Source organism: Podarcis cretensis, assembly GCF_951804945.1.
Source record: "Podarcis cretensis genome assembly, chromosome: 14".
Classification (NCBI taxonomy): Eukaryota; Metazoa; Chordata; class Lepidosauria; order Squamata; family Lacertidae; genus Podarcis; species Podarcis cretensis.
The window spans coordinates 6,378,610-6,390,333 of NC_137183.1; the positions used below are offsets into that span (position 1 = coordinate 6,378,610).

An 11,724-nucleotide genomic window follows, 5' to 3' on the forward strand; every position below is an offset into this window, starting at 1 on the left:
ATCCTAATTACATATTTTCTGAGTTGCAATGCAATTAGTTGTGCCCAAAAAGTCAGAAGATGCTGACTGAAAATTTATGCTACAGTACTAACACTGGTCAGGGCCCTAACTTAAGACTCTGAGGATTTACAGCTGTCAACCGGCCAACAGCATCACCAGCAGAAGGTGTAGCACAGCACTTATCTGACAACACAGAACTGCAGCCACATCTGAAGAGGAATCGTGGAATTCACAGCTTTTAATTAATGTTTAGAGACAACACAGATACGGGAGGGAATTTTAAAATTGCTGACTGAGCTGGGGGCACAGATTGGCTTTTTTGAGCAGTTAAGTAGATGGCTTTTATCAGAATATTGTTTGTTATGATGATTTTATATTTTGCTGTAGAATATTTTGGGATTGTTATATTTAATTTTGGATCATTGTATTTATGTATTACTATTTATAAGTGTAAATAATAATACTTCATGCTCATGTAACATACAGTGGTACCTCTGGTTACGTACTTAATTCATTCTGGAGGTCTGTTCTTAACCTGAAACTGTTCTTAACCTGAAGCACCACTTTAGCTAATGGGGCCTCCCGCTGCCGCTGTGCCGCTGGAGCACGATTTCTGTTCTCATCCTGAAGCAAAGTTCTTAACCCGAGGTACTATTTCTGGGTTAGCGGAGTCTGTAACCTGAAGCATATGTAACCTGAAGCGTATGTAACCCGAGGTACCACTGTATTAACATTCTGTAATATTTACAACAGTCCTATACTATAGAATTATTATCCCCACATTACTAATCAGGGACTGGTGCGGAGAGAACAATAGCTCCCTAAGGTCACTAGTAGATTCATGATTTAACCACATTTGAACTAGCGGTGACTCAAATCCCACTATTAAGACAGCCATAACACTTCTGAATCCTAGGTCTTAAAACCAACTACCTTCGCTCCCTTGCTCTTTCATATGCCTAGAATTGCTCCCATTACACAGGTGTAAGTAAGAGAGATACCTCTTACTTACTTCACATTCCTCCTTAAAACCCACTATTTCCGTTGGCATAAGCACCTAGTTCCCATGTCCTGCTGCAGCTCTGCTTGCTTTTCCTTCAGAATAAAGTTGGCCAGCTTATGCATGCTTTTTAAAAAGAGTGAACAATGTAATATGGATATGCACTTTGGTCTTAGTTTTGCCCAAAAAGGAACGGGGGGTGGGCATGCCTTCCAATAAAACAATTGGTAATTTTGTAAACCACCAAAATCTACTCCATTTGCAAAATCTGTGATGTGTAGTGCAGATTTCTAGAACTTTTTTTCAGTGCATGCCAACAGACTCATCTGAATTTTTTTTAGATGGATTAATATTTACAGGGGTGAAGCAAACATCAGCAAAATTTCGTCATCTTACCTTTTTGGTCCTTTCAGTCTTATTTTTAATTTCCTGAGAAAGCGAGTTTTCTTCAGGTGGCAGGGTCAAGCGTAGCCGACACACGTTTGCCTAGAAGAAAGACAAAGCTCTTCTTTCAGTATATTAAAAACATTACTGTCTTTGTGAAAAGAATGAAAAGTAGCTTTCTAAAGGATAGCTTGTTTACTTCAGGGAACAAGAAAAACAGACGTTTTTATAACAGAAATTATTAAATACTGTTGAAAGACAAGGGAGGGTCAAAAGCAGGGCTATCTACAAGCAACAGTTTTCTCCTTAAGTCGAACTCATTCCATGGCAAATGGAATTATTACTATAACAATATTCTCATGGACAACAGGTATTTGCAAATTTGTTTTAAAAAATGAATAAATTTTATTAGCTTTTATAAAGAGCGATACAAAGATAATTATCAAATACCTTTTTCTCCAAACTAAAAAGTTAATCTAAGTAAAATAAAAACATAGATCCAGAGGAAAAGAAGAGGAAAAGATGGAAAGAAAAGGAAAAAAGAAGAGAGAAAGAGATATAGAAGGATTAAAACAGAGAAAGAGAAAAATAAAGTTAAGAAACTAACGAACTCCCCATTCTTCTTCTGTCAGCTATATATAAACATTATTCAACTCATCCACTCCAATATAACACCCAGCACAACTACTTTCTATAAACTTCAGCCTTTAAATCCAAAGGTCATTATTTCTTTTTCACGCAAAAAGTCTATGAGAGGCTTCCAGTCTTTAGTAAATGTTAACAATGACTTTTTTCTGATTAAACATGTCAATTTCACCATCTCAGCTAAGTCTAATAATTTTAATAACCATTCCTCCATTGTTGGTAATGATGAGTCTTTCAGAGACTGAACTAGGTAGGGGGAAAGTTAATTACAGTATACCAGAGAAAATACATTAAAAATCACACAGCAGTCTTACTCCTCTGAAAAACTTAGTTTCTCACTGCTTTCACTTTGGTGAGCAAACATTTTGAAATGGTTTTCAGTATATTTTTTCAAGACACAATAAAAGGAACTGAGAACACATATTGTGATACTGTAACACATGGGTAGGCAAACTAAGGCCCGGGGGCCAGTTCCGGCCCAATCGCCTTCTAAATCCAGCTCGCGGATTGTCCAGGAATCAGCGTGTTTTTACATGAGTAGAATGTGTGCTTTTATTTAAAATGCATCTCTGGGTTATTTGTGGGTCATAGGAATTCGTTCATATATTTTTTTCAAAATATAGTCTGTCCCCCCGCCCCAAGGTCTGAGGGACAGTGGACCGGCCCCCTGCTGAAAAAGTTTGCTGACCCCTGCTGTAATATTTACATATTTACATATTTACATAAAATAACACGTTAAGATAGGGGTGAAGGAACTTTTTCACACTGACAGCTAAATTCCCTTCTAGACAGCCTCCAAGGGGCAACATGTCAGTGGTGGGTGAGACCAGAAGCAAAAGCGGGAAGGGGAACGAATGGAAATTTTACCACTGTACTGTAAGTAGTTTCCACATACATTCACAAAGCTCACTCTGTCCTCCATCCAAATAAGCAAGAGGCATTTTGAGAGTTCAAGGACATATTCCAGGCAAATACATTAAAGGGCAGTGCAAAGTAGGGCCATTGAGTGGTGTGGACTGGAGAGAGGGGCTGTGACTAAAGAGATAATGTAGAGGAGAAAGAATTGCAAGAGCCGGATTGGAAGGCCTGAAGGGCCACATTTGGCTCCTAGGTCTGAGTTTTCTTGCCCCAATATTAAGGCTTATTGGGATCAAATTTTGCTTGACATTACGTTACTGCATGAGACGACTTAACATTCCACTATTTTTATTAAAATTGAACCTATGAGTGTTGCTTTGCTACATGAATAGAGATAGCAAGTGTTCCAAAGCATAATAATGGCTTTGTAATAGCAAGTGTTATCAGCTGATCTCAGTTTTCTGTCCCCTACAGCATACAAAGAATGTGCATCCTGGAATGATAACAGCCTACACTATCAAATTAGTGGAAAAGCTATTTAGAGGAGGATGACTGTTTTAACAGCCCTTTCATTAGATCTACCAGTGTTTTAACACAGCATTAAAGAGTCAAGATCTTAATCTGGTTTATGAAACATTTCAGAAATAATTTACATAGTTTTAGTTAATGTTTCAAAGTGATAATTGCCAGTATCCAAGATAGCAGCAACATCATCCTTGTTACCTCATTCCTTTCGGGCCTTTTCATTCATTAAGCAGCAGCAAACCTGGGTTTATTTCTGGAAGCACACTTCACAAAGAGCTACAACCAAGCCTAGATTCCTGAGTGTGCAAACACATGATACACTTTTATGCCAACACAAGTTTTATCCCTCTAGTTCCTGCTTGTTTCCACTTCAAACTTCTTAGGTACACACTTAAAAAAACCCATAATGTATGAATAACAACATTCTTGGTGAAGGACCCAAGCTCTTAGTAGCTAAATCTAATGCCTCTATGCTGACCATTCTCTGTTAATGTCAATCTTACAACCAACTTCTCTTCAGACTCAGGAAAATACTGCATGTATTTTGGACCACACTAAAAATAATAAACTGATGCTTCAACAAAACAAATGTGTTATACCCGGCACACATCATAAGCACACATTCTCAAGCATACAGGTACAAATTAAATCCAATCAGGTTTAAAAATGTGCTGTGAACCCAACACTTCTGCATTTCTAGTCACATTAAGTCAGGGGCGGGGGGCGGGGGGGAATAGGATTGCAGCTGTGGTCAGGTTACCTTGATATGAATCCAGAAGTATGGATGCATAATGGAGGAATGAGTAACTCTGGAGAAAATTTACAGTAGTCAAAGCACTTTTAACTAACAATTTATTTTACATTTGCTTTACTGAACAGGTGCATTTTGGGTAACTTCTCTCAGAAGGCTAAAGGCAGCCCTCCAAATTCTTTGACCAAGACAGTAAAAGAGACACGCAGATTAAGGCATGTGTGGTGGAATTTATCACTGCAAGATGGGTCACTGGTTTAGGCTATGTTCACATTTGGCCTTAAAATGCAGCAAAGTTGTTCCCCCTTGCTGCATTTCAAGTTGTATTTTTACTTGCAGAACACACCATTACCTGTTTTGTTACTTACACACACACCAAACTCCTATTCAGTAAAGCCATAATCTGTGCATGTGCTGTCATCTGCGCATGTGCAATGGATATCTGAAATGTACACACCTCATCTTAACAGGAGTTTACATTTTCAAATCAGATGGAAGTTAGTTTGAGGGAAAATGTATCAAACAGCAATATTTCTCAACAAACTATATGAAGCCTATGCATTGTGACTAATGTCATACATACTCAGATTCAAACATTAGCATTGGGAGCGCACTGGAGCCAGAGAAAGCAGTCATGTGTTCACAGCCTTAGACAACTTGAACATGGGCTTAGACAATTACATAAAGGAAAGCTCAATCAATGGCTAGTGACACTGGGTTCATGCCTTTCAGGGTGGAACTAAAAATGTAACTACAGTACACAGATCCTTTTCATTATTACTTTTAAAATCAATTCTTCCACCAAAGGGCCTAAGATGGAGAGCACATGTTATCTTCACACCAGTCCTCTGAGATAGGTAAAAGTGAGAAAGCACACAACTGGCCCAAGGGCACCCAGTGAGCTTCGTCATTAAACAGGGATTCCAGCATAGGTCTCCCCTACCAAAGTCCAGCACATAATCCACTACAACACAGATTAATAAAATATTTGCATGGCACCAGGATGGCCCAACCACATCAGCTGCTCAAAGCAACACTTTGGAACAGCAAAGAATCAGACTCTTGAATCCAAACATCTTCAGTGATGCTGCAAGAGATCTTGGAGTGCAGCCACTTAGCAGGTTTCTCAAGACAACTCACATGCATTCATGTATACTTCTTTAGATATATGCTGACCTTTGAGGTAAATCCTCTTCAATGATACACCCATGCCAACCATAGTAAATTACTTTCTCTACAAACACATAGTTTACACCTTCTACATTTTAGTGGAGGTTGCCAACAAGTCAAAATTTTACAGGAATGGCTGTTATTTTGTTTCTTTGCCAGAATAAATGTAGAGAGAGAATGCAAAATTCTGAGTTTGATGTTTTCATTGTTATTTCTTTAAAATGACACCTTTCGGAAGAAGGCAGAGCAGTCTGCACATGCTCAGAAACAGACATAATGGATGAGACCATGGTGAATCCAGCAGTCTTGTCCAGCATCCTGCTTCCTACAACGACCAACCCGATGCCTCAAGAAAACCCACCAGCACAGCATGAAGACAATGCTCCTCTACTGTTGCTCCCTTGTATTTGGTAATCAGTGGTAGACTGCTTCAAGTTTGGAGGCTCCAAATAGTCATCCATCCATTATTAATTTACAAAGCCCTAAACAACTTAGGTCCAGGTTACCTCAGGGATCACCTGAACCCTTATATCCCAGCTCGATCATTGAGATCACCTACAGGAGCATCGTTGTTGAGGCTCAGTTGGCAAGAAGAGGAATCAAGCCTTTGGTGTCACAGGCCCAATCCTGTGGAATACTCTACAAGAGAGATTCAGCAGACATCTTCTGTGCCAGCTTCTAAATGCCTACTGAAAACTTTTCTATTCCCCCAGGCCTACACAAACAGTTAAGAATGCCTCTCTCCACAATGGCTAATTGATCTCTGTTGTTAACGTTTTAATATGGTTTTTACTGTACAGCTTTGTTTTACTGCTGTAAACCACTTTGGGTTTTGTTTTGGTTTTTCACATAGTGGTATATAAATATTTCTATAAATAAATAAATAGGCATTTCCTCCTAGGCCTCTGTGAATTTGTCAAATTGCCCTTCAAAGCCATCTGAGCCACAGACCATCAGCACACCTTGTGACAGCGTCCTGCTTTGCATGTCATATAAAATACAGTTTAAAACAAGCTATAGATTGTTTAATGTGAAACAGCAGAGTTCTGGTGCCAGCTTCTCAGAAGTCCTAAGACGCTCCTCCCACTGCTCAACCCTGGAAACAAAAAGAAGCCAGAGTCTGGTTTGTGCCATCTGAGGCAAGACGTGTCTTGAAATAGAGGGGGAAACTTGTCTGTATCCACTTTCTCCACAAAAGGAATAACATATCATACACCAATATCCATATTTCCATCTTAAAGCTGTTGTGAGGGACCAAAACACCCTACTACTTCATTTCTATTTTTGAAAGTAAGTATGATGCAGGATAATTCAATCCGTAGAGCAAGAGACGCTTAATCTCAGACTTGTGGGTTCTAGCCCCACATTGGACAAAATATTCCTGTGTTTCAGGGGGCTGGACTAGATGACCCTTATGGTCCCTGGCGCTGTGGTCTAAACCACTGAACCTCTTGGGCCGGCTGATCGGAAAGTCAACAGTTCAAATCTGTACCATGATGGTGAGCTCCCCACTGCTCTGCCCCAGCTTCTGCCAACCTAGCAGTTCAAAAGCACAAGTGCAAGTAGAAAAATAGGTACCACTGTGGCAGGAAGGTAAACAGTATTTCCATGCACTCTGGCACTCGTCACGGTGTCCCGTTGCACCAGAAGCGCAGTGGCATAGCGTGGGGGGTGCAGGGGGGCCCGGCCGCACGGGGTGCAACATCTGGGGGTTAGGGTTAGGAGTAGGGTTAGGGGGCGCAAATCCACGGGTTAGGGGGCGCAAATTACTGACTTGCCTTGCCCCGGGTGCTGACAACCCACGCTACGCCACTGCAGAAGCGGATTAGTCCTGCTGGCCACATTACCCGGAAAGCTGTCTGCGGACAAACACCGGCTCCCAGTGGCGTAGCGTGGGGGGTGCAGGGGGGGCCGGCCGCACCGGGCGCAACATCTGGGGGTTAGGGTTAGGGGGCGCAAATCCACAGGTTAGGGGGCACAAATTACTTGCCTCGCCCCGGGTGCTGACAACCCACGCTACGCCACTGCCGGCTCCCTCAGCCCAAAAGTGAGATGAGCGCTGCACCCCATAGTCGCCTTTGACTGGACTTAACCATCCTGGGGTCATTTACCTTTTACCTTACCATACCATTCTATGATTCTATGGTAAAGCAAGATTATCCCTTTTATGGAGCAAGGACATCTTGGCGCAGGTGAGGGGTACAGAACAAAACCACCTTGGCCTGCCCTTCCTCAATCTGTAGCCCTCCAAATGTTGCAGGAGCCCACCACCCCATGAACCATGCTGGGTGGGGCTGATGGGCCTTGGAGTCCAGCAACCCCTAGAGGGCAGGGGCCTTGCCTTCAAGGCACCCAAGCCCAAAACAGCGCTAAGGAAGGCATGCGGGGAGCAGCGCGGCTGAGACGGCTCCCATTTCCCCCGAGGTTTCGCCTCGACGCCCTTCCCGCCTTTTTCCGCCCCTGAGGGAACTCGCTTCGCGCATGCGCCTCCTGTTCCTGAGGTAAGTTGCGCCCCTGCCTCCGACACCTCAGAGAGACCCGCTCGGGGCCGCCGCCGCTTTGGGGTCCCCCTCTCTGCGCCTGAGGGGAGCTTCCTTCATCGCCGTTCGCTAGTTTCGTTGCCCCGTCCCCGCTCACCTTTCTCTGAGCAGGGCCGCCCTGGCCGTCGGGCTTCTTCGGCGTGGTGGTGGTGAGGGTCAAGCCCGAGCTGTAGCGCAACATCTCGGCCGCCTTCGACGCGTCCCGCTCGGTGCGGAGTTGTGCCTCGCTCCTCTCTCCGCCTCACACGCCCCGCGCGCCGCCGCCCTCCCGCAATGGCCACGGGCCACTGACAGCCTCCTCCTGACCCGGCGGGCGTGGCGGGCAGCCGCCCGCCCGGCCCGGCCAGCCTCTTCCCCGCCTCCAGCCCGCCCGCCCGCCCGCCCGCCTGCTCGGACGGACGGACGGACGGAGCGGAGTGAGGAGGCCGAAGGGCCCCCGGGGGGAGGAGAGGCGAGTCGACCGCGCCTCAAAGCGGCTCCTGAAGGAGGCGAGGCGCCTCAGGCCTCCTGCTGACAAGGGGACAGAAGGGGGGGGGGTGATCAGGCGGCTATTGGGTTCGATAAATCGGTTTTTTCACCTTTTCATTCGACTTAAAACGGAGCCTTGCGCTCCACGACAAACGTAGAGCTCTGGAAAAAACCTAGGAGTGGGATTCCTCAGTGAGATTCCAGAAAAACAGGAGTTTTGAGACGCGACGCAGCTGGGAAATTTAAATCGACTCAAAAAGTTGCTTGTCCCTTAATCAAGCAGCAGATTTGTGGTGGTGTTGTTTTTATACAAGCTAATAGGTTAAAAGGTTTGTAAAAACATAACATTCACAAACAGCAATTAAAATAACTTCTCCCAAATATTCATGAAATAACTATTATTTTTAATCATTCCTGTTGGTAGCCAACAGGAATACATGGTCAACATAATCCCACCCTAATTCTCTGCACACTTTTGCCCCTGCGTGGCCAGGCTGAATGCGTTAAGGGAGCTCACATAAATGTTGCTCCTCTACTAGATTTTAAGAAGCATTTAAATTTGGTTTCAGCCCAGGGGGGCATAAAGGGGTGTATAAGTACTTTAATAAAGCTGCAGTCCAGGAGCAGTGGGGCAAGATAGCTACCTCGGCATCCAAAGCCCTATGACAGGGACCACTAACCTATTTCTGTTTTTTTTATAGAATATTTATTAAGGTTTTTTTAGAATATTACAATAAAAATGAAAAAAGAAAATAACAAAAATACGAAATAAAAATAGTTAAAAACATACAGATTTTCTATTGCTAAATTTCCTTTAGCTTATTTCCCGGACCTCCTCATACCTCCCTTTTTTGTATTCCACTTCAAATTGTTGGTTCAGCAAATCCTTACCATTAAGTTTTTACCTGTTTGTAACCCTTTTTTCATATTATCTTAAAGCATTACAGCTGGAATCTGCTTAATTTCTATCCAACATCATTCTAACATTCATTAATTTTACAATATTTCTGTAAGTAGCCTTTAAATTTCTTCCAATCTTCTTCCACCGACTCTTCTCCCTGGTCACGGATTCTGCCGGTCATTTCAGCCAATTCCATATAGTCCATTACTTGCATCTGCCATTCTTCCAAGGTGGGTAGGTCTTGTGTCTTCCAATGCTTTGCAATGAGTATTCTTGCTGCTGCTGACCACTAACCTATTTCAGCTGTGGGCCGGTCCACCGTCCCTCAGACCATGTGGGGTGCCGGACTATATTTTGAAAAAAAAAACCAAAAAAATTAATTCCTATGCCCCACAAATAATCCAGAGATGCATTTTAAATAAAAGGACACATTCTGCTCATGTAAAAATATGCTGATTCCTGGACCATCCGCAGGCCCGATTGAGAAGGCAATTGGGCCGCATCCGGCCCCTGGGCCTTAGGTTGCCTATCCATGCCCTATGGCTCCTGGCCAGAGCAGAAACGGAGGGCAATAAAACTGACTTTGGTCAAATCTTGGCTCACTAGCCTTTTTAGAGTTATTTGATTTGAGAGTGTCAGGTGATCTCATTGACATTACCTGGACTTACAAAATGCTTTTGACAAAGTACCTCATCAAAGACTTTTGAGTAAAATTAGCAGTCATGGAATAAGAAGTCCTCTTGTGGATCAGGAATTGGTTAAAGAAGTAGGAACCAGAGATAGGAAATCATTTTCCAGGGAATGGGGGTGGGGAAGAATGGCTGTGCACCAGAAAAGGTAACAGAAATATGTGTACCTTTGGATACCATGTTGAGGACCCCAGCCTCAACTGAAGGGTTCTTGGTATCAGAAAGATGGAAAAGACTGAAGATCATAAATCCAATCAGATTACTCAAAATGAGACAAGCAACAAGATCCTTCCATTGGTGTACAAACAGTCTTTTGATTTCCAGTCTAATATTTTCTGCAGCCAAATTGCTCTGAATGAAGCTCTGTGATAAATGCAAGAAAAGCATTGTGTTTCTAGGGGTCTTGTCATTCTTCTCCAATCTTTGCCAATAAAGTAAATAGACAAGCAACCCTAATTCCTTCTGTTTGGTGCTCATTGTGACTTTGTAGTCTAATTATAGATTTTATTCTATTGTTACCAGATCAATTTTTACTCTTCTTGATGTTCCACACTCTGCTTTTTTATAGGGGTTAGAAATGTCTTCTTCCTCAACTCTGTTCTGGCACAAATCCAACATTTACTCAAAAAACTTCACAATACGCAGAGGCAGATTGCTTAAACATATGCACGTGTCATTTAACAATGTGCAGTACAGGAATAGCAGCATTGCTGCATGAGGGTTAAGATTCACGCTTACAATATACATTGAGTAATTAAGCCAGATGAAAGAACAGAACATGGCACACCCTGTATCACAGTTAACAGTGTGTGCAACAAATGAAACGGATGTCAATCATTTAGGCTATGATTTCCTATTCTATCAAATCCAGAATGTGATGACCAGTTACTGTTGAGGAATGAGAGGAAATTGCAGAAGAATAAGCGATCTGAACTTTGATGGTTCTGTAGGGCACATCAAAGTATATCTTGGATGAGACACAGTCAATATCAAACCACTTTAGTGCAGATTATATAATCAGTTGAAGGGGCTAGATTGTGGATTAAAATATTTATTATTAATAATACTTTTAATTGGACAAAAATTAATTGTGGACAAAAATATTATTAATAATACTGTCTCCCTTAATCTGAAACTTTCAGATTTGCTTCAAATGGGCACATTCAGAACTTATACATGCTCATTTCAATAACGCTAAAGGTGCTTCCTGGTTGGAGTGTGTGACACTGATCCAGTTTTTCTTTGTGTACACATGACAAATCAGCTGTCATACATTTCTGTTTACTTCAGTCATGGATATTCATTTTTGCTCTGCAGCTTCTGTCCACAGTAGTGGATGGGACTTGATGAAATGAATTTGTAGGTTTCTTTGTATTTCAACCCCACAAAAACTTCTTCCACACCCTCCGCTTCCTTTTTTCTGTTCTGGGTATGTACCTGTGCACATGAACAGTGCCAGATCTGTACAAATGTTTGCTGTAGGGGGTAAAACTCTGCCCTGCTGCTCACTCTACCTGGTTGTGAACTCGAAGCAACAAATAATTTTATATAAATCCTCCCATGAATTTGACTCCCATTAATCCTTTTAAAATCTATTTGAGCTAGAGGGCATCATCACATCCTTTGGCAGTGAATTCTGTTAGCTAATTGCACAGCATGTTGATAAATTATTTAATTTCTATACTGCCCTTAGGAGTATATGGGGCCTTAGAGGAGGGGTAGTACTTCTGGTGGAGGCATGTTGTGCTCCTGGGGTAGTTTGCCCATCTTTGGTCCCCAACCTGCACTCAGCT

At 42.6% G+C, this 11,724-nt stretch overlaps 1 protein-coding gene across 1 annotated transcript in view; it reads right to left on the reverse strand.

Annotated features, from left to right (window-relative positions):
- The window catches only part of MYZAP (myocardial zonula adherens protein), a 64,119-nt gene extending 55,873 nt beyond the window's left edge, over positions 1-8,246 (reverse strand). The window contains exons 1-2 of the mRNA XM_079952870.1: positions 7,971-8,246; positions 1,397-1,486 (exon numbers count right to left, since the gene is read on the reverse strand). Coding sequence (XP_079808996.1) covers positions 1,397-1,486; positions 7,971-8,054 — 174 coding nt within the window. The 5' untranslated portion in view covers positions 8,055-8,246. The remainder of the gene's footprint in view (positions 1-1,396; positions 1,487-7,970) is intronic.
- Positions 8,247-11,724: the final 3,478 nt, after the last annotated feature.